General features: G+C 38.3%; 1 protein-coding gene across 40 annotated transcripts in view; it reads left to right on the top strand.

Annotated features, from left to right (window-relative positions):
* The window catches only part of TCF7L2 (transcription factor 7 like 2), a 228521-nt gene that overhangs the window by 173128 nt on the left and 32793 nt on the right, over positions 1 to 22600 (top strand). Inside the window, exon 1 of one of the 40 annotated variants that reach the window (XM_051981448.1) lies at positions 14379 to 14979. The exons of the other annotated variants lie outside the window; for them this stretch is intronic. Coding sequence (XP_051837408.1) covers positions 14857 to 14979 — 123 coding nt within the window. The 5' untranslated portion in view covers positions 14379 to 14856. Of the gene's footprint in view, positions 1 to 14378; positions 14980 to 22600 lie in introns of those variants that run through there. 40 annotated transcript variants of the gene reach the window in all.

The raw sequence follows: 22600 nt of genomic DNA on the forward strand, positions 1-22600 counted from the left end.
GTGAATGCAGGGTTTTTTTTGGGATTTGTTTACTTGTTATTATTATTATTATTCTTTAAAAAATAGAATTGCTTTTGTGAAATTATTTAAAACCCAATGTCGTTTTGTCAGGATCCTACAGTCGCTGTAAATTTGAGTCTTTCTTTCTGAGTGAAGCTGTCATCTGTATGCCATTTAAGTGGAAACCTGTGTTCATGATGTTCTAAATTCTATTACCCACGTAGAATTTTGACTTGCATAGAATGTTATGATGAACACAAGTTGTTGTGTGTTGTGTTTTTTTCTCCCAACCAAGTTGTTTGATGCTGTTGAAATTGAAGGCTGAAGTAGAAGGGGGCACTTAAGCAGTGAAGGGTTTTTCTTTGTAAATAATAGATCAAGAGCTCTGGAGCTGTATCTAATGGAGCTGTGTGCGGCCTCAGTTTCAAGGACAGCGCGTGGTTTAAAAAACCACAACCTCAGATCGTCCCGTCCGCATCCTGTGGTCAGTTTTTGTGTGTGTGTATGTGTGTGTGTATGCATGAGCGAGTGTGTGTGTGTGTGTGTGTGTGTGTGTGTGTGTGTATGTGTTGGGGTTTTACCCTTATTGTTTTCTTCCCGAGTCTTATTTTAATTTATAAACTTTTTGGGAAATCTTTAGTATCTCTTGTTCTGTAGTCGTTAAATGGTTTTTACAAAATGCTCACTGCTGCTTTAAGGAACTTAGAGAAGCTTCTCATTCTTATATTAAAATTTCTCTTTTTAAGAAAAAAATTGGGACACATAAAGACATTTGTCCATGCAGAAATGATTTTTGCATAACAGTAGATTCCTCACCTAAAACAAGGGCTTGAAAATTTCATGAAAAATTGAATTCAGCACATTTCCCCTGTTATTTCCTGCATTTTCTGAAGTTTGTCTGAATTCTTATTTGAAAATTGCAATACTCTTCTTATAGGCGGATATTTTAAATTTTGTTTGTATATGTGACTAGAATGATCTTTTTATTTAAAAACACTGCTTTTCAGTACATAGTTAAAATAACCATGTTTTCATAGATAATATAAATAGAACATATTAGATATTTTCTCTTTGCACTGCGACAGTTTAAAGAGCTAATCCTCAAATGATTTTTAAATTTTGCTCTTTCCCAAAAATTCAGCTTTTAAAAAAACCCAGAAAAATCAAAAGACTTTTTGGTAGAAAGTCCAGATATGCCCTGCCCAATTTTAGCTAGCATTACCCCATTTCCTTCTTTGTGAGTTAAAACTATATTTAAGGTTAATGCAACTATAAGACATAAGAGAAACTGTTTTTCCCGCTATCCCCATGTTTCTGCTCTGTGCTTTCCATAAATTAGGGGCAATGTTTCCGAAAGGGGTAAAGACAGATTTTTTCCTCAAACGGTTCTTTTAAAGCAATACATTTTAAACCAAATGCTTTTATTCTCATGTTGTCATAATTACCACATACAAAAGAATCTGTTTGGAAAGTGGGGAGTCCAAGTTGCTTTGCTTAGTTAAGTCAACATCATTAATCTCTTCAAATCTAAGTGCCGAGTTTTTGCCGCCTGTATATAAATCTTTGATTATTGTATTTGAAAGAAGGCACGGTGTGCAATGAATCTTTGGGATCTGGTCTCCAAAATTATACTAATGTGATACTTTCATCTGAATTAAAGCATAGGGAATAACCTGTTTGGAAACACTTTGAAAAAGGACTTGTTAGGACATTATTCATTTTCCTTTTTGAGGAAGTTTTGACTCTGGCTAAATTTACAATTTCTTTTCTTTGAATAAATGGCCATAGTTTTCCTTAAGGGTAAAATAAAGTAAAATAAAATAATATAACTTTAGGGACTTCAGTTCAATCTTTTCTAATCTTTCATTTCAAAAAAGAATAATTTGTTTCTTTTTTTTTTTTTATCAATGTAGCACTTATACTATTGATGTAGTTCTCAAGGGGAAAATAAAATCACAAGAAAATACCGTTTGCTACTCTCTGATGCTTGAATCTAAAATACATTAGTCATCCGTGTGTCGCTTGAAGGGCTTTTTTCCATCTCTATTTTCCAGCAAACATATCCACCTAATGGAAATTATAGAAACTGATTCAGTGGGAATTTTTTTCTTTACCCCCTCCCCCAGCATGTTTTCGTTGGTTAGAAAAAAAGGCAAGTAATTCAAAAATGATCACTCCCATTTGTTTAAAAAAAAAAATCATAATTTGTCATCTTACCAGTTCTCGGCATTCTGTTTGGTACTCTTAGTCAGTGCCGGGAAAACAGCGATCTGACAGCTAATAGATATCTCTGCCATCAATTGTTTAGACATTTTTGTCTTTTGTGACATTGAAGAAAAGACAAGGAAGGGAATGAAGCAACTAAAAAATGTCAAAAGATCAAAAAATCAATGGGCTAAAGGAATGTGATCTGTTTATCAGGGTGTAGCTGTTCTTTCTGTTTGTATTAAGTCCGAGTGAGCGTCTTTGGGAGCCACCGAACTTGCTTTCATTCGCTCCCTAGGAGATGTAATACAAGCGTGAAGTGGTTGTCTCACAAAGCGGACACGACGGTGTCCCTCTCCACCCCTACCCCACCCCAATAAATAAATAAACAAACAAACAAACAATCAAATAAGTCAGCAAATAAATAGAGAGCTAGGCAGATACATAAATAAAATGTTCTTTCAAGATGGCAAAACTCAAGTTTACCTTACCATGCTATGCTTTTTTAGCCCTCATTAAACTTTGATTTCCAAATGCCTTGGGCTGGCTCTAGCAATTGGGGCACAGTACTTATTTGTGATATTTTTATTTTAGTTGGTGGGGGAGGACTTTTTAGTTTAAAAAAAAATCTTTTTAAATTTTGTGTGAGAAGGAAAGATTAATTAAGGTGGAATGGGTAGTAATTAGATGAGAGCAGGTGAGACCATATATTCTTAGTCTGGATCATGCAATTGGTTCATCTGTAGAGCTAATGTTCTTTTTTTGATTTTTACAGTAATGGAAGTTGGGCTTGCTCTTGAGAAGTTGGTGGTGGGGGCAGTTTCCATCTTGTTAGTGGGTGATGTTCTTCTATAACATCTCTTGGCTACTGAGCTCCCCACCCAGAGTAGTCATCTTTTCTTTCCTCTAGGCAGTTGTGTGTACGTACGCATCAGCAGTCTCCAAAACTGATGGAATAGACAAGGCAATGCTGCAATCTGTCGGGCAAATGTTTTCAACCCTTCCAGCCGTTATGTGATAGGAAGTGTGGTCAAGGCTGCATATTTTATAAACTTTCTATTAAAGTTGTGGCATGTTATCATAAAACTCAATTGCGATACTTTGTGTTACGCTCTGGGATGGAGAGATAGACATAGGATTAAAAAAACAATTTCTAGGCATTTCTAGATGATAAATTTAATTTTCTTTGCTATTTGGAGGTCTTCTTTGAAAAAGCAATTGTAATGAACGCATTCAGAACTGGAGAATAGATTTACCCTTGGCTTCAAATAGTTGACGTTATCAGGCTCTGTCATTCGTTCCTTCCTATTTTCGGGCTGCTAATTGATGTTTTTGATGTCAGCAAGAAAATTGAAGAAAATGTCATGTGTGAACCAGTGCGGAAGTTAATAAGATTGACTTCGTTGACAGAATTTACAATGAGAGCAGAGACCGCATAATGGGACCGCTGCGAATTCGTGTGCTCTCTTTGGAGTCAAAATTGACACCTCACGCTAGGCCAGTGGTCGATAGGAGAGATGGAACATTTGGGAAGGTTCCTAATCTCATTTTTTCACACACCCCCCAACCCCCCACCTACCTTTTGGTCTCTGGCGCTTATTTTAGTTGCATCAGCAGCTGTTTATCCAGGGGGCGACTGCTTTGGGTCCAGCCAAAGCCTTGGTTCAGTCTCCCATTGCCACCAACAATGCTTATTTTTTATGCTGTTTTGAGTTTGAAAGCAAAAGAGTCTTAAAAAGGTTAGATTAAGATGTGTCTTAAGGAAAGATATCCTAATATCGGTCAGGGTCATTGCATATGCTTGGGTTCTGTGTGATAAAGCTCAGGCGCAAATCCCTCTTGCAATAAAGAAAAGAAGCCGTGTGGCACCCGGGAATGCCCTGAGCAGAACAGAAGGCTACAACTTGGTGGTGATGGTGGTGGGGGGTGATGGAGAAGAGGGAGGTATGGGGCACAAGGAATAATAAGAAAAGTTTTATTCCACATTTTTCCCCTTTAAAATGATGACTCACCCGTGGTTCTCCCCTTTAAAATAAAGGACTGTTTTCTTTCTTTCTTTTTTCATTTTTGGAACATGCTAGAAGGTCTCAATATAATAGTTTAATTTTCCAGTAATGTGACAAAGTTTATTGGATTGGGGTGTATAATTATGGAATGGATTAGTTGATTTTGGTTCAGTGCATCTGATTATTTTCTGGCCTTTAGGGAAATGCGCTAAAACCCTAATATGTCCAGTACCCCCAAGCGGTCTCTTTTTGAAGACACTGCACAAAATGTGGTCTCTACCAGCGCTTGGCCTCCAAGGATCTTCAGTGAGAGACATTATTCTTGGAATATCCAATTAATTCCACGGGCAGTGATCAGTTAGCGCTTCTTCTTCCTTTCTCGCCATTTGAAATGCTAACACAATGAATATTTTCTCATTGGTCTGTGTCCCTCGGCTAAGCTGTTGCCGCGGGCTGAGAATTTCATCGACTGATGAGACCAGAGGCTCCGCCGATAAAAGGTTACAGTACGTGATTTGCATGCCAAGTGGGGTTTGATTTCATGAACTTAAAAGTTCTTTAACTTTTATTTGACTTTTTTCCCTTCGGTACATAGGACAGGGAGGGGCGAGTGTATTTGTGTGGTTAAAATTATCAGATATGATATTGTCACAATTATGTTTTGAACCCCTTCGAGGAACTATGGAGACTTAAGCAAGATCTTTCTGTGCGTATTGCCATCTTTTGTATGTGTCAACCAAACCATAATCAACATCTCGGGATTAGGTATACTGAACCCCATCTCTCAGTTTTATGTCCTAATTTTGGCTTTCCCAAATATCTCTCTTGAGGGCTCGAATATCTTTCATACAGTTGCTCTAGAGTATCTTTGCATTCACATTTTACCCCACTATTTAAGGTAACTGCAAGTCATGGGGTAGGAATAAAAAATGAAGATGTCCTTTTCTTCTGAGGAACAATAATCAGTCTTGGTTACCTGAAAAAGGAGACATTCCATTGCAAGGGTAAGTTTGAGATTGTTATGGGATATTGAGTTACATCAAGCACAAGAAAATGGATAAACAACACAAAACTATTAGCTCCAGCTTTCACTACCATCGATGGTAGATTAGATTAGGGTGGACTAGATTAGGGCATACAAAGGTTCCCTTGCTGAACTCTTCCTCAGCTAGACAAAGCGCCATGGCCTATGAAGCCAATGGCAATTCCATTTGCATTCATATATTCTCTCTCTCTCTCTCTCTCTCTCTCTCTCTCTCTCTCTCTCTCTCTCTCTCTCTCTCTCTCTCTCTCTCTCTCTCTCTCTCTCTCTCTCTCCCTCTCCCTCTCCCTCTCTCTCTTTCCCCATCTCATTTATATTAAGCTAGAATGATCCATGTTGATTTTGGATGATAATAGATGTCTTCTGATCTGAGAACTACTAGGTTGGCAAAGGGGAAGGAGGGGGTGCAATAGATACCCCAGTCCCCTTTCTCAAAGGAGAAAAGGGGGAGCGAATTAAGAGAAAAGTCAGCTTTCAACCCACTGTAATCTTAAAGGCAGGGTAATATGATTGGAGACTTGACATATTTCAACTGAATGAAAAATCATGAAACCTTTACCAAAATTGTTAGCAAAAGGGAACTGGTGGGGAAAGATGTGGAAAGCCATCCCTCTCTTCCCCCTCCCCTCTCACCCTTCTTCCTTCCTTCCTTTCCCTAGCTGTCTATGAGGAGCAAAGCAGGTGGCTCCCTGTGGCTGACTCTTCATGACAACATGCCATTAGAAATCGCCGTCCTGTTGATCAATCCTCTCGACATGACAGATTTGCCGCAAGGCCTGGCTCTTTGAGCGCCAGCACTGTGCCTTTTCCCTCCTTTTTTCCTGCACTAATTGGTGAAAGTTTTTTTTTCCTGTGCTAGTGGCAGAGGAAATTCTTTTGAACGTTATCACAATCAAGTGTTGACTTCTTTAGAATTTGCAAGTAGGTTAAGTGAGTATCAACATTCAAGGGGAAAAGCACAAACACAATACATAATGCCACCTAAATTTGATTGTTAAAAGTAAAATTGAGAAAATACATTGATTAGACTATCAAAAAAAAATTCCTGATTTGAAGGCATTTGTTAAAGTATGGGTTTTTAAAAGGTTTTTTTTTTTTTTTTTGGAGGGGGGGGGGAAGAAATGGATGGACAGAGGAGTGGGGGTAGGGAATGCCACATTACCGCCATATTTTGAATCTCAGAATTGAAATGGTTGGGAGTAGAGATCCACTGAGAGAATTTCTTTTATTTGTGAAATGATTCAGAACAACAATAATAAAACAATATGATATACTGTAAATCAAAAGAGATATAGAAATTTTTCTTTGATGTCATGCAATTTCAATTCAAACCATTAGTATTCTTCTGCCAAAACCCAACTATGTAAAAAAGGGAAAATATAAGTTCCCCAAATGGGATTGCTCATCAGATCATTGGAGTATTTTTTTTAATTAATTTTTTTCTATATTTTCTTAAAAGTTACAAAATTTTAATGGTAATTTTAAACTTCAAATTTAGGAATGAATTTTGTTAAAAACTTATGCCAATTAATCCCATAATTAGGCGCTCCCTCCTTCAAGGAGGAAAAATGTAATTTATAGTGGTTTTAGATAAACAAATTATAAATACAAACTATTTTCTAATTATATGAAGTTTATAAATATGATTTTTAAATAATACATGTTTTTTGTTTTTAAAATTGCATCAGGTTATACAGATTTTTAGTAATTGTTAAGATTGTATACTCTGATTTCATATTAAAAATCAAAACTAGCTGATTATTTTACGAGTAGACTTCTATATTCATTCACAATTACATATTTAGTGATGAATATGTGTTTCTGAAAATTTGGTGAAGTTTAATGAAAAAGGAACTAAATAAAAAGAAATTTGTGGTGTTGTGGAAATGCTGGAAAGATAATTATTAAGAGGAAGCTGTTTCTGTCCAATAATATCTAACTACTATGGAATAGAACCAAATGAACAAAATTCTTACTACTCATCTGAAGCCATTTGATAGTTAATTTGCAATAAATCATTTCAATTTTAGTAGCAAAAAGGAGTGCTGAAGGAGTGGAAATCACAAGGGTCTTAAGTTGGAGGAGCAATCTGGGCATATAGTTTCCCTCTGTGGTTCTAATTGTTCCCATTATTTTTTAGAGGGGAGGGTACTTTAACTGAAAGAAGCCTAAATTCCCATAATTAATTTTGCCATTGTAAAAATCATTTGCTAAAATTTGCATTATTAACATTATCAAGTCACTAGTTGGTAAGACATCAGACATGATGAGTGTGAAGGGCAGCTTAGGGAGAACTGGCTTTAAACCCTCAGCAGATCGGAGTTAGGATCAAAGGCGCTTGTTTTATGTGGCTGTGCTAGACTTTGAAGTCATGACTGAACCTACAGCACTCATTTCATCAAGTTCACTGGTGTCTTAATAGCAGATCAATAAGTTTCAAAGTCGGAGAGTTAATTTGATACTAGTGCTGATGCGGTCGTGCTGGGGAAGCAGAGAGAGAGAGAGAGAGAGAGAGAGAGAGAGAGAGAGAGAGAGAGAGAGAAGCAGCCCATTAACAACTATGATAAAGAGGTCCACAATGATGTATAACAGTGAAATAGAAAGTCCTGTCCGAACCAAAATCAGAAAAGTGTAGAATAAAGAGACAAGAAGTCCTTATATTAATAAACTTAAATTATATAGAAGGAAGGTATTTGGTGTTTCAATAGTCTCAGTACTATTGCTGTATATGGAAGATTTTATATTTTATATTAATGAGATACTCAGTGTCATAAAACAACAAATATAAGCAACAACAACAAAAAAGAAAAAATAGTACTTAACACCTCCCCCCCAACAGTCTCTCTGGTAAAAAATTAGAGTCACTGAAACTCGCTCCTTCCTTTTTTCCTTCCTTCCTTTGCTTCCTTCTCTCCCTCCTTTCCTTCCTTTTCCTTCTTTCCTTCCTTCCTTTCCTTCCTTCTCTCCCTCCTTTCTTTCCTTCCTTCTTTCTATCCTTTCTTTCCTTCCTTCCTCCCCATCCTTCCTTTCCTCTCTTCCTTCCTGTTCAAAGTTGGCATTGACAGGGATTTTTTTTTCTACTTTGTGTTTTTAAATTCTGTAGAATCATAAATGTTCTTTTAAATAATCCCACGTGACAAGAATATATTAGGAGTTAGGGTTTTTATATTCTAATAAAATAATGAAAGAAAAAACTGTCTCCCAAAAAACTCAGCTAAAGTCTCAGAACATACATCCCCGTATCCTCCCTCCCTCTCTCTCTTTTTTTTAAATGCACAGCTCGCACACATAAGTGGAAAGGTTGAAAGTCCCTAGTTTCTGGGTACTGTCTATCTCTCTTCTGCTATAAGTGAATTTGTACCATGCTTTTTGATATTACAAGTGATGTCTTTTTATAATGCCCCCAAAGTTTTTTTGGACATAAGAAAATCAACAGTGGTAAATTCTCTCTCTCTCTCTCTCTCTCTCTCTTTGTGTGTGTGTGTGTGTGTGTGTGTGTGTGTGTGTGTGTGGGTTTGAGAGAGTATATAAAGTTGGGTTAAAGGGCAAAGTATCATTTTTTAAAAAATTGTTTGTTTAGAAGGGATCTTTGTTGTGTTTCTTGCATAGGTCCTTATGACAGATAAGGATATACAATGATGTGATAAAAGTGGTTGGCAGTTTTGGTGGCTGTGGCAGGAGGGGATTGGGGAATGTGTGGGTGGGGAGAACCGTAGTTCAACAAAATGATGCTAATCTTGAGAAACATCAAGTAGAAGCTTTTTATTGGGGGGGGGTGCCCAGAAAGAGGTAGTGTCTTCATAAGAACTTTGCCATCTGTGTATGTACAGCAGCGGCTCCCTAACACCGGAGGTCAGATTCACACCCTTTTTGAACAAAACTCTAATTTAGAATGTTCATCTAAGGGTTGATAATGGTATTAGAAGGCCAGTGGTGGGGTGGTCAGTGGGTGTTGTAGATTAGCGCAGTGGCCATTACGGCTTTAGCTAGACCCCCGCGATTCATTGGGTAGATTAACCATCACATCTGCCATTTTATCCCTTTTATTTCTCCCCTTTTACCACATTTAAAATATGAAGGGGGGGAAGAGAGAGAGAGAAAAATCATCTCGAAGACAATTGATATGAAACAAGACAGAAAAGCAAGTCATTTCAAAAAAGTCCAAGAAATGGCTATAGCCAGATATATCTCTATTTATCTAGATATTTATCTTTCTGTAGTTATACATAATGTAGGTGTAGGTGACATATATGTGTTGAAATGAACTTGGTGATTTCAAATAAATTGATTCTATCAGGTAAGCCTCAAGCTTTTGGACTTCATTCCTTTTATTCAAACTGTTTTGAAAAGAAAAGGACCAGGCTTTAATAATTTCTTGCATATATTTCTGTTATCCGGCCAGTTTCTCCTTTTGGATCTAATATAGAGTTAGTTTAATTTTTTTTTTTTAAGAACACAGCTGAAACCAACATATATTTAGACTGGTTATATCTGAAATTAGAAAATATTAGCTCCTAATATTGTGATAGCTACTCTGTTTTTTTCAGGGAACTTGATATCTGCTGCTTGTGTGTGGGTGTATTTTTAAGAGTATGCTGTTGCCTCTGTGTTTATTACAGAAAGATGTCACTGTTAAAGGGAATTTAAGAGTTTCTGTAAATGTAATGGTTCATCCTGAATAAAGTGAGAGAGACAGTGCTTGGAATCTGGGGAATAGGGGTGGAAGGAGCTGTAGCTGATGAAGGTGTTTCTTGTCAAATTTGTGTAGGAATTATTTACCGTGCTGCCGACAGTGAAAGTGAAGACATGGAAAATTATCCCAGATGGGACGAATTGCTCCTTCTCTGTTCTTCTTCTTCACTTTTTTTTTTTTTTAAAAGAGAAAGATTTCAGAAAAAGTCTTTTCTCTTAGAACACTATGAATAAAATCTGGACAGCTGTCGAAAAAGATATGCCATCTGCATTAAAAAAAAAAAAAAATTCTAGCCACACCATAACTAAATAGCTTGAATAGTACATCTTTTTTTTTTTTCCTTTGCCTTCATACATAATGATCTCTACTTCATTAAAAGCGTATTAATCTGGTTCCCAGTCTCTTGGGAGACACCTTAAGATGATGATATTGTGGGTTTTTTTTCCCCCCGAATTGTTTAAAAAAAAATTCTAGCAGATTTGGTCCCTGTCAGTCAGAAATAATTGTGTTCTTAATCTTGTCCCTGATGGATGACTCGGAGTTCAGCAACGGGCCGGCTCCAATGACAAATACAATATTAATATTCATTAACTGCTTTGACAATGCTAATTTTGATGCGGTAGTAAAGGGCCTTCCAAAGTTAGCGGCCAAAGCATCAGAGCTGTGCAAGGTGGCAAGATAATTTGTGCTGGTTTGCTGAGCTGAAGGCTTTTAAAGTCTATAGCAAAAAGCTAGGTACCACAAACAAAAAAGAGAAAGGGGAAAAAGTTCTGAAGCATTGGAAGGCAGGGCTGCGGAAATAATACGATCACAGTCCGCTAAAAAATTTGACACCTCTGATGCAGTTTCTTTGAGTGAAATTTCTACAAAGTTGCAACAAAAAAAGCATAGCATGGTAAGTCAGCACATTCTTGATTTTGTTTAATCTTTTTGATCTTTTCAATTATCGCTATTTGAAGATCAATAGTCATTTTTTCCTACTATGCTTAGAAGACTCGCAGCGGTGGTTTAATATGTGTTAGGACCATTTGCTTTAAAGGAACACATCCACAAGTTTCTGTGGGTTTTTTTTTTTAAACTTAGCTAGGACAATTTTTTATACAGTTAAATGGTTCTGATTTTTTTCCATATTGGGGGCTTTTTTTACAGTCTGTTTTTGTTTTTCCTTAAAACTAATAATAATTCAACAAGATGAATAACTAAGCTGTGGATATTGTCCAGGATTTCCGAGAGCAGTTCTGGCTGGCAAGAAAGAAAGGAAAAAAAAAAAACCCAAAAACTTAGAGCGGAGAGTAGTCCTCTAACTTTATTCCAGATTCAAATACTTTCTCCCCCTTCTCTGAGTAGCATCAAATAGCTATTAAAGCTTAATTTCACTGGAGAACTGCAAAGCACTACTTTCACCAACTTAGGTGAACTTCTTTGGAGTATTGAAATTGCCTTTATGTTTGCCAAGTCGGCAAACAAAATATCAGTCTTTGTTCTTTTGACTGAATTCCGGGGGTTGGGAAAAGAGCTTCTCTTCCCCCCACCTCGGTCCTCCCCCCTTGGGTGGATTGTTATTGAATGGGGGGGGATTGGAGTTATTGTGTTCTTCCCTATCAAGCGAGATAATTCTATGAATGGAACTGTACTTGAGCATCTTGGCTGAAGAGCTGGTGTTGTGTGTCTGGCTGCTGTGTTTATCTGTTCAGTGCAGCTCAGTTGTGAATGGTGTAGGGTGGGTGCTGCCCTCCGGTGGAGCAGCCCAGCACCAATGTGATTGCACATCCATGTAAGTACGGTAATATACCCAACGGCAGCATGCTTGAAACCAGGCAGCGTGAAGGAGCCCGATTAAAACCGTTGTAAATGGTAAGCTACCCTTCCCAGCGAACAATAGCCATCCTTTGCATTTGCTTCGGGTCCACTTCTCCCTACTTTGGTTGTTTGTGCATTTCTCTTGCATGCTAGTGGCTTCTGGGCTGCGGATTGTTCTCGGTCAGTTTTAAATAACTTAAGAGATGGATGTACTTCTAACTGCTGGGGTGCCCGCTAGAATGGAGGTCTGACTTTGGTTGTTTTTTTCTTCTCAAAAAAATTCTATCGGGATCCCTTTTGATTTAGAAACTTAACTCAGTGACACGGGAAATGTGCTTTTATGATTTATAATTTAGAGATGAAGGACCGTCCGTGGGCTTTGGGTTAATATCCCCCACAGGGCTGCAGGAACGGAGTATTCCTTCACATCCCTTCCCATTCCCAAAGTTTTTAGTCAAAACAGTCGTATTTTCTCTTGATCACATATAATATCCCCATATCCGTTATCCCCTTTTCTCAAAAATCTCTTAAAAGAACCCGCAACAATAAAAAACAAACAAACAGTCAAGCTCCCCAAACATCAACATCCAACTTGAAGGGAGGGAGTAAGGGGAATGGTTGTGTTCCGGATTAGGGAATATGTGATGTAAAACCAAAGTTCTAGTTTGGTCTTCCCAGCCTTCCTCTTTCACCCCCTCCATGATCTCTCCCACACCCCCCTCCTCTCCAGTGATGGATTGCAATTTCATACTAAAAGGGAAGAGAAGTTATTGGATCTATTTTGGGGAGACCTTGCAACTACTGATGGTTCTGTTTTAAAAATAAAAATAAATACACACACACACACACACACACACACACACACAAAGTTTGGCAGAACTAGTTAATTAGCAATACTTTTTTTTTTCCCTTTGGCTGACCTGTGTATAGTTGGAGAAGTTGTAGTGGCGTAATTTGAACTAAAAGGATAGGCTACTTATCAATTGCCTTTAGTTTCCTGAGAGGAGTGAATTGGAAAAAATTCAGAGATTAATCAACTGCTTTTTTCATCTTCATCACTTTTTTTTTCCCGTGGTGTTGACTCATCTTGTGGTCTCCATTTAGCCTTTCTTTTGAAAAAGGCAAAAAAAAAATTCTTAGTCCTAGTCCTAGAGTTACTGCACTTTATAAGTTATTGTTACTAAATGATTGGGAACTGTCCATCACCAGGGAGAGAACTTGCAGTTTACTTAAGAAATTGCCCGGGTGACAAAGGCAGGCGATGCAGTGTGGTGGTCCTTGTGAATAGAGGGAGGGAAGGCAATTAGCTGCCGTGTTGTTGGGGCTTTTTACTTGTCAAGCCGGAGTCTCATTGCTTTTGTTACTACCATGTAAGGGGAAATAGCAGGGTTTTGTTTTGGTATTAAGGGCCTTAAAGATTGCTGCGTGACACTTACACAGGAAGGCCAGATAAGTACAGAGAAAGGGGAGAGAGGGGAGGTTTTTTTTTTTTTTTTTTTTAAATAAAGAGGATGAAGAATTCCCGCATTTATTATTATCCTTAAACCCTTCCCAACCTTTTTTTGTTTTGGGGTGTGTGTGTGTGTGTGTTTTGTATGTGTGTGTGTCTGTGTGTTGGGGAGGAAGAGGTTATTAACTTGTTTGGTATATTAAGAGATTGTTTAAAAGCATATGTCATGTAAACAATTCTGTGTGTTTGGAGATAAGGAGTATAGCAGTCAGTTTTCCAAATTAAAAACATCTTCCTTATGTCAGTGGTAGTGGCAGCCAGAAGAAAATAAATCTTTGCAATTGCTTTTGCTTCTAGCAAGATAGGTGCAAATCCTATGTGGCAGTGGTATTTTCACTGCCTGTATAATCTACCTGTATAAAACCCCCCCCCCTTTTTTTTTGGTGGAGTGGGGGAGGGGACCATGGATTCCTAACACTTTTTATAGCGTTGGGAGTAGGGTTAGGAGGACTTAGGATGGCAGTCACTTTTATCCCATCATTAGATCTCCTACCTTGTAAAAGAGAATTGACGCTATATTTCTTGTGTGTTGTCTGAACTAGCCAGGTCAAATTAAGTAAAAATTTATCCGTGTGCCATTTATAAGGAGTAGGAAGCAGTAAATTGTGTTGATAGGATTCTCTGATGGACTGTGCACCCTTCTCCCACTTTTTTTTGTATGTGTGTGTCCCTGAGAAAACTTGCAAAATACAATAGCTGTTGAAAAGTGATCAGGTACTCTGGCTGTTGGAATTCCAGTGAACACAGAAGACTCAAACTCTTCTGGTTGTGTCTTTTCCAGAGAGGTCAGTTAAAAACCGTTAAAGCTTAGTCAGGGAGGTCAGTTAAAAACCGTTAAGGCAATGGGTGTTTAGTAAGGGAGAACCAGAGCTAAGTCAGGCCCTGCAAAGTGTCCCTTCTGTGTCTGGGTGACAAGAAAATATACCCTTCCCCCACCCCATTTGTTCCCTGTCGGCTCTTTCCCAAAGATATTTGTTTTGCGAGACCTGACACTCTTCCTGATAAAATGACTACTTGGTACACTTAGTTGATCATGCTCCCTTATGGCTGGCCAGTATCACCTGCCTACTCTTAGGTAGTAGCTGTGCTTCGGTAGCACTGTCACTGCTGCCCAAGGTAACAGGAGAGTGAGGGAGGGGGGACTTTTCCTGGGTGCCCTGAGCAGGCAGGAAAAAATAGGCCTGTTCCCCCTCAAAGGCTCCCAAAGTGGTAAAGATTAGGGAACCAGAGGAGGCTTCTCTCCACTCGTTTTTGCTGCAACCAGCAAACCTCGGCTACACTTTAGGGAAAAGGAAAAAGAAAAGACTAAAACACTTTCTTTTCTAGGCAACATGACAGTGGATTTTGAGCATTCAGAATATACCAGGCCCCAAAATTGGAGACATCTTGATCTTTCAAGATGCTTTTTTCAGTACTTTAAGTGAAAGGTGGGAAGGGAGGGGAAGGCAGGAGGAAAAAAAAAGGTGAGAAAAGCTTTAAGAAAAATAGACAAAAAAGAAAAGTTAAAAAAAAAAAACTAAAAAACGAAAACTGGCACAATTCGCATCTTGAAGGTGCAGCAAAAGTTTTTGAGGTAAAGGGAAGGAAAGCCAAAGCTGTTATGTACCCGAGGGATGCAATTTTAGTGGGGATGGAAGATTTGAGTGGGAAAGGAGCTGCAGTAGCTTCTGGGTTCTCTCTATTCCAGCAGTTGGGCTGTTGGCACCTCAATTTGAATTGCTGGGTGAGTAGCGCTGAGTAGCATTGTGTGTGTGTGTGTGTGTGTGTGTGTGTGTGTGAATCTGTGGGTCTGAACACCCTTTTTAGTCCTGACCATTGAACTTCCCTTGTGACTTTTTGTTATTCTGGTGGATGTAAGCCCCCCTTTTCCTCTTCTGCCCCCCAAAAAAGGGGAAAGAAAGGACAAAGTGGTCATCTCAAGCTGTGACCTTATGCTCTGTATATTTGACAGTACACTTTGAGGGGAACAGTTTTTCCTTTCTTTCTTTTCTATTTTTAAAAAGCTTGTCTTAAGTCCCAAGTACTTACATTTCTACCACAATGTGAATCTACTTAGTTTATCTTCCAAATAAAGCCGAGCCCCACTCCAAAAGCGGGTATTTTTGTTTGGGCTTTCTATAAAGCTGATTTTTTTTTTTCCTCTTTTCCCCAACTAGAGTGAGCTGGAGGTGGCATATAGGGCTTAGGTTGGGGGGGGGGAGGGTATGGAGGAGACACAAAAATGATACTTTTTCACAGATAGCTTGCTTTCTAAATTTACGTATTTCCAAGCAAGTAGCTTTTCCGGTAGTAGAATTTGTATAAACTGTGTCTGCTTGTTCATATTTTATGCTAGCTTTCTGTTATTCTATCTTTAATTGTGTTTATTTTAAATCTCCAAATTTAGATGCAGGCTTTTAGTGGTTCAGTCTTGCTTCTGGTGTTCATGCTCTCTCAATTCATAAAATGCAGAATGTGTGATTTGTTTTAGAAACCTGAGGAAGAAACTGATGACAGCCTATTGTGCTGTTAATGATTAGGGAAAAAAGCCCTTCTTTGCAATCCCACTTCTGCTTTGGGGAGAAATTACAGTGTCCTTTCCAACTGCAGTGACCAACCACTTGGCTGGCCCAGGCTTTTAGGTTGTTGTCCCTTTGAAGCCAGAGGCATTTGCTTAATTGTTTTCAATGTGTGGGAATCCTGTCAATGATCAAAATGTTTACATCGATCATATCTTCAAACTGGTATGAAATAGGGGTGTTTGAGGGGTATGGGAATGTTCTTTCAATTCTGTGGCTTTTAATGGTTTGCTCCACTGTTTAAATGTGAGAATATAATCCTCTATTCAACCGTACAGGAATGACCAAAAAAGTGTCTTGGTATTTTTTTCTTGACAGCATGAAGTATCCCATTAAACTGATCATGTATAAATCCTAAATTGTGTGAGAAAGATTACAAATATGTATAGACAATGTTTCCTAAGTTTCTCTTTTAATAGGAGTTTCTCCTTTTAAGGATTTTGGATTATTTCAGGCCTTTACACATTTGTCTGTTAAATGACTTGCTTAGTTTGTGTTTAATTGTGTTGTTGAAATGAATTATTCTATTTCTGTTCTGAGTTCGTTATATGGAAAGGAGCTACTTGAAAGGGTAATTCCTGACTCAAAAACTATACAGATATTACAATCTTTGTTCTGTAACAACATGCTTCTACATATACATTTTCTAAATTCAGCAGACTCTGCAACATTGTAATCTTAGAGAAACCTCCCCTTTGTAGATTGGGACCGGAGGTCCCTGGCTGATGGGTGTCATAAAGTTCTTTCTTTGGGTAGTATTTTGGAATGTGTTGAAATCCTGACATGTTCTCCAGATTGTGCACTTCTGCAGATATTTGTAATATTCTTTTCTATATTTCTGTGTATGATGTGCATGTGCATATTTTAAAACGGAACTAACTTTAATTCACTATTTGCTTGCATCATTTTCTTGTGTTTGCTAAAATTTCTAGGTTACATTACAGTGAGGAAGGAAGATTGTTTTACCAATGTAATTTCATTATTTAGTGGCTCCAAACATACAATGGAATTGCCTTCCTTCCTTCCTTCCTTCCTTCCTTCCTTCCTTCCTTCCTTCCTTCCTTCCTTCCTTCCTTCCTTCCTTTTTCCCCTCCCTCCTTTCCTCCTTCTCTCCTTCTCTCCTTCTCTCCTTCTCTCCTTCCCTCTTTCCCTTCTTCCTTCCCTTTCCATCTTATCCCCATGCCAATATTGATGGCTATTATCTACATAAAAAGTAATTTCTTCTTACCCCACCCTATCATCTCTACTTCCTCTCTGACCCTCAGTAAGTTGCTCTGCCCTTTTATAGGTGAGAAAATTCACATGATATATGATAGGACTTATACAAAATAATTGTTTTATCAATGCACTTACCAACCTCTAGGGTAAAGCTATTATTTTGACCCACTGTTGGACAGTGGTGATACTGGAGGAAAAGACTTATTTATCTCAACAAAGCTGATAATACATTGGCAATTTATTCTAATTGAGATGAGGTAGAATAAAAAATATCAGATATTGTGAGTGTCACTTTTCCCATCTTATCCCAAATCAGAAAGATGAAATGTCTTCTCTCTTTTATTTCAAATTACATAATATTTTATTAAAACCATTATTTGGGGGGGGGGAGAATTTTTTTACTTTTTTTTTTTTAAAGGACTTGCCTTTGAAAAGTTAAAAAATATATCTCTTTCATTAGGTTTCTCAAATTGGTTGAATTGATTCCCTGCTCCATTTTAAAGATATCCAATTTTTTTTTTTTTTAGAGGGAGCTGTGTGCGCCCTCCTTCCAATATTTCCATAACCCAAGACAAGTACAATTAAGTCATCCCTTAATTAAAAAAATCTCAAAGTTACTGAGAAATGTTTTCCCAGTGGGAATGAGATTTCTAATTCTTTACACTATTTAGGAATGAAAATGATTACTGTGCTCAGTCAGAATTTACTTAGCGAAACTTGTGTTAGGGCATTGAAAAGTCTGGTGGGAGAATAAAGTTCTTTTTCTCTTTTTGACAATGCTCCCCCAAGACTCCATATTTAAAACATTGGGATGTTGAGATATGCTCCTCCACAGAGCTAAAAACCGGGCAAGACCAGGACAAGCCAAGAGTCAGTCATCCAGGCCACTAACTGGCTTACTCAGGCAAAGGCATCAAGTTCTAAGGGCCGTAAAGGTTAGCTGGGAGTGACACAATAGGATGCTTTCTTTTTTATTGGAAAGTAAATGAGAAGGAGTAGAAATAAATTATGGTTAATGAACTTAGCAGGAAGTAATTGTTCAAGAGCTTATGAAAGCCCTGCTTAGCCTGAATGAGGTATGTTCAGAGTTTTTCCATCTTCCTCGGCTTTGGGCAGTGGGTTAATTGTGAGATTGGTTTTTGGTAGTGTTTTCCCTTTCCCTTCTGAGGTTTAGGAAGAAACATGTTTGAGAGGAGTTTGAGCCTTTGGCCATTTAAAGAGATGTGACAGTCAGTTTTACATGGTACTAGAAGGAGTTTTTACATATATACCATATACATACATATATATGCACATGTATGTATATATGTCTATGTATTAATTGTATGCACATTAAGATACATATGAGTGTGCTATGTGCTCAGTTTATTAGCTCTGCTGTTGTGTATGAATATGAGAATTTGTATAAAAACTGACTGCACATTTCTCCTTTCCCTGCCCCCTCCAATCGACTCTGTCGTAGAAAGAATGTTAAAAATGCCTGTGTGGGTTCATGAGAACTGATGAATCGGCAAAATTTGGTCAAAGTCATGGGGAATATTTTCTTTCTGTTGTGGCCATCTAAGCTGGATATACTTTCAGCATTTTCTTATCTTAGCATTAGAATATTTAGAGAATCAGGAAACCGAGCAGTCTTCTCAGCATCCTGGGTACCCTTGAAGTCGGTAAAAGTGATCACAATTCTGACTTTGGGATTGATAACTCCTGCAGGCTGTAAGTGTGTTTTGAAAGCAGAACGATAAAAGGAATATGTCAGACTGAGTTTGGGTGTGTTTAGTTGGAATTTTTGGCATGTAGTTCTATCCCCCCATCCTCCTAATTTCTACGTATGAGAAATTGGCCCCAGAAGAGGGATGGTATATTAGAAATGGGAACAGGCTATATATGTGTGTGTGTGTGTGTGTGTGTGTGTGTGTGTGTGTGTGTGTGTAAGTGTAAGATGAATGGGATGGAAAAAAGGAGGGGTGCTAGTTTCTATCTTTTGTTTATTATTCCCACCCCATCCCTTTCCCCCCTTTTTAGTATTTTCAACAGGGAGCCAGTAGTTATCAATGGAGGTCTTGTCCTGGGGAACAATAAGCAGTTAGCTTAGGGCAAGGGCTTAGTCAGAAAAGAGCTACATTAAACTGTGAAAAGTCTGAGCACTGTCACTTGATGGTTCAAAATAGGAAGCAAGTAAAAAGTTCTGAGAAGGAAGAGAATCTTTTTGGGGAGGTATCGACAAACTTTTGGAAGACACAGCTTAACCAGTTAGGAGTTCTCTCCTTTCTTTTCTCCACTAATAAAGAAGTAGAGAAGTAAAAGTTATAATTGGGCAGTATGGAGGAGTTTGAAAATTGTTTAGTTGAAATTCTCCTCAGGTGACTTGGGAATATTTTACAAGTGAGGGCTTTTCCTTGGTATTATTCTTGAAGTTCTATGGAAGTTGAATGTTATTATTGAGTGATGGCATGGATAATAAGGGATTATGCTTTTTTCCTATATTCCCATTGACTTCCAGTTAGTTATGGAAGGTTGCCTACTGGTAGGAAATGGTGCTCCATTTCTCATACTGCTCCTCCTCCCTGCTTTGGGAGCTCTCCCCCATGGCTCCAGTGACTTGAAATATCTATTAATGTTTTACTAGTCGCCATTAGCCTCTGTGCAGTCATAATAAACGGCATCTGGAAAACGCATGGAGATGAGTTATAAACCCATTTTTAATGTAAACCAGGAGTGAATGGTGCCCTTTACTAATGCAGAATTCAGTCCCTGGGAGGGCCTGGTAATTCAAGACCACTGAAGACCTTCCCCATCTACCCCGAGGAGGGGAAAAGGCTGACAAATGCTGCTCTGTGCTGCTTTTGTTTTATTGTGCTGGGCTCATAAAGGCACTTTCTGGCCCCATCTTTCTCCTGCAGAAAGGGAAAGCAATAGGGGAGTATTGAAGAGGAGGGCCCAACTGAGAGAACGGGCGGAGCAATAGCTCCATTTGTTTTCAAAGTCTGTTGATTAATAGGTGGAGATGTGAATGGCCAGCTTTCATTCCTTTTAGGCTGCCCAGAGTAGGGGAAGGTGGATGGGGGCTGGGGAAGGTAAGGAGGCTGGGCTCTGAGGGCCTAATCAATCTCTTACTTGCCAAGTTCCAAATTACAAATAGTACCGAATGGGGTATGTGTGGGGGGGGGGGGGGGAGAGGAGTAGTGTCTCAATGAGGGTGGTATAGCAACTTCCAAGGGGGCAGCCAAACTGAGTGGTTAAGGACCCTTGAAAGGTCAAGGGTCAGTCAAGGAGGTCTTCCCTGTGCTGGGGTTTGATGAATGCTTTGGATGGGAAGAGTTTAAGCATTGTGTAGTGTTAAAGGGCCTTTATAATTAAAATGTTCAATGCTCAAAGCTACAAACCTTAATGAAGAAAGGGGGATGGAAGTTTAGGGAGCAGCAGCTTAATCAGGTAGGTGGCATTTAAAAAAAGAAAAAAGGAAGAAAAGCCTATCGACTATTATGCATCTTATAATGATCAAATTAGGATAGTGTGTTGTCTTTTAAAAAAAAAAAAGTTTTTACCTGACTCTTTTAATTTAACAGAATACTTTTTTATTTTATTTTATTTTATTTTTGTTAGCCTGATACTGATCGCATGCAATATGTTTCTTTAACATAGTCCAACTTTAAGCTGATTTAATACTAGAATTTCAGAAGTATATGTATCCTATTAAAAGGGTCATTAAGATTCTAGATTCTTTAATTCCATACCTATTTACTTGCCCATAACTATCATTTTCCATCCATCCTTCCCCTCTCACCTCTCCCCCTCCCCCCCCCCCCCAAAAAAAAAAAAAAAAGTTAGGTAAGAAAATTCTCATCCCAAACTACTTTTTATCTCATGCAGATATTCCATTGGGAGAAGGAGGGAGCCAGAGAGCTTTTGGTACTGGTAGAACTTGGTAAATGGATGAATTGGCTGGTACTAGTATAGAGAGTCAAGTCACTGGGATGTAACTATATGGAAGGCTAGATTCTTGAAATGTCTTTCAGTTTTGGGAAGATTGTCTAGACAAATATTATGTTGTCTTGGATTTCATCTCTATATACAAATACAATGAATGCCATTACAATTTAAACTCTTCTAAAAACGTTGTGCTCTCCTTTGTTTGACACCCTCTCTTTAGCTCACAGATTCCCTTTTCTATGTTGGATTTCTTCATTACAATGCAAGACCTTTGAAGGCAGAAACTATGTTTTGGTTTATATTTATATCCCCAGAATTTTAGCATAGTGCTGGGCATAGAATAAGCACTTAAAAATGGTGGTTACTTATTTAAGCTATGAGAGAGATTCATCAGATAGAGGAATGAGCCGGGCCTTACCTATCAACCCCTCCTCCTACTTTTTCCTTCACAGTCTCTTTCTTCTCTTTCCATCCTCTTGTGATTATATTATTCAAATATCATTTTTTCTTCCTTTCCTGATTTGGGAACTTAATTTGCTCTCTTTGATGGTAGTGAATGCTATCCCTTGACATATTTCAAAACTAAACTGGGTAATGAAGTTCTTGAAAGTCCCTGGTTTTATATTGTCACATTATAGATTGAGCAGTGGAAGAAATCTGCGGAAAGTGATGGTCTTCTTTCCCCATTTTTGACAGGTCTTTAGACTGAAGAAAAGGCCTTAAACAACCTAATTTTGTGTAGACATCTTGTATAGGGTAACTTTTGAATGCAATTCTGAAAACCTAGTTTCTTTAAAGAACTGGGAAATTCTCTGAATCCTTTACTTGTAATAAAGTTGATCCCGATTAAAAGATGTCCTCTTTTGTTCTGTTTTTTATTATTTGAGCAATGTATGTGGCTTTCATTGTATTATGTAATCATTATTATGCTCAAAAATGGTGTAAATACGCATATATACATATATTCAAACATAGGAATACAAACATACATGCATACATACCCACCACATGTGCGCGCGCACACACACACACACACACACACACACACACACAGATTATGGAGGAAGTCACTTCCTATGGAAGGCATGAAAGCCCATCTATCAGGCTGGAAACATTCTTGTGAAGGAAGATAGATTCGATGTATAAATGTGTGTGTGTGTGTGTGTGTGTGTGTGTGTGTGTGTGCGCGCGCGCGCATATATGTGTGCTTTTAAAGTAATAGCACTTGAGCCATTTAGGAACAAGCCCATAATCCTTTAGGAGTTCAGAGTCTTTAGCACCTTAGTCTTGTTTTTTTTCTCTTTTCCTGTATAAGAATTAGGCTAAATTGTTGAGTGGGACAGATGAATATAGCGCTGTTTACGCTGTTTTTTTATCCCCGTCCTCAGTTCAGATGTTGTGGGTGATATTTGAGAGAGCCCTTTTTCTCTCTCCACATAATGAAGCAAATCAGATCTCTCAAGTTGCCTTGAGGCATCCAGGGATACCAGGTAATTTTTGTAGGAGTAAATGACTATCCTGTCTGCTGCAAACAGGCACTTGAAGAAGTGTTCTTCTCTCCTTTTTCACAGAATGTTATGTGAGCATCAGGACCTTGGGGTTCAGTCCAGAGTACATCTGTAGCTCTCAATCCCTTGA

This window comes from Antechinus flavipes, chromosome 2, assembly GCF_016432865.1.
Source record: "Antechinus flavipes isolate AdamAnt ecotype Samford, QLD, Australia chromosome 2, AdamAnt_v2, whole genome shotgun sequence".
Classification (NCBI taxonomy): Eukaryota; Metazoa; Chordata; class Mammalia; order Dasyuromorphia; family Dasyuridae; genus Antechinus; species Antechinus flavipes.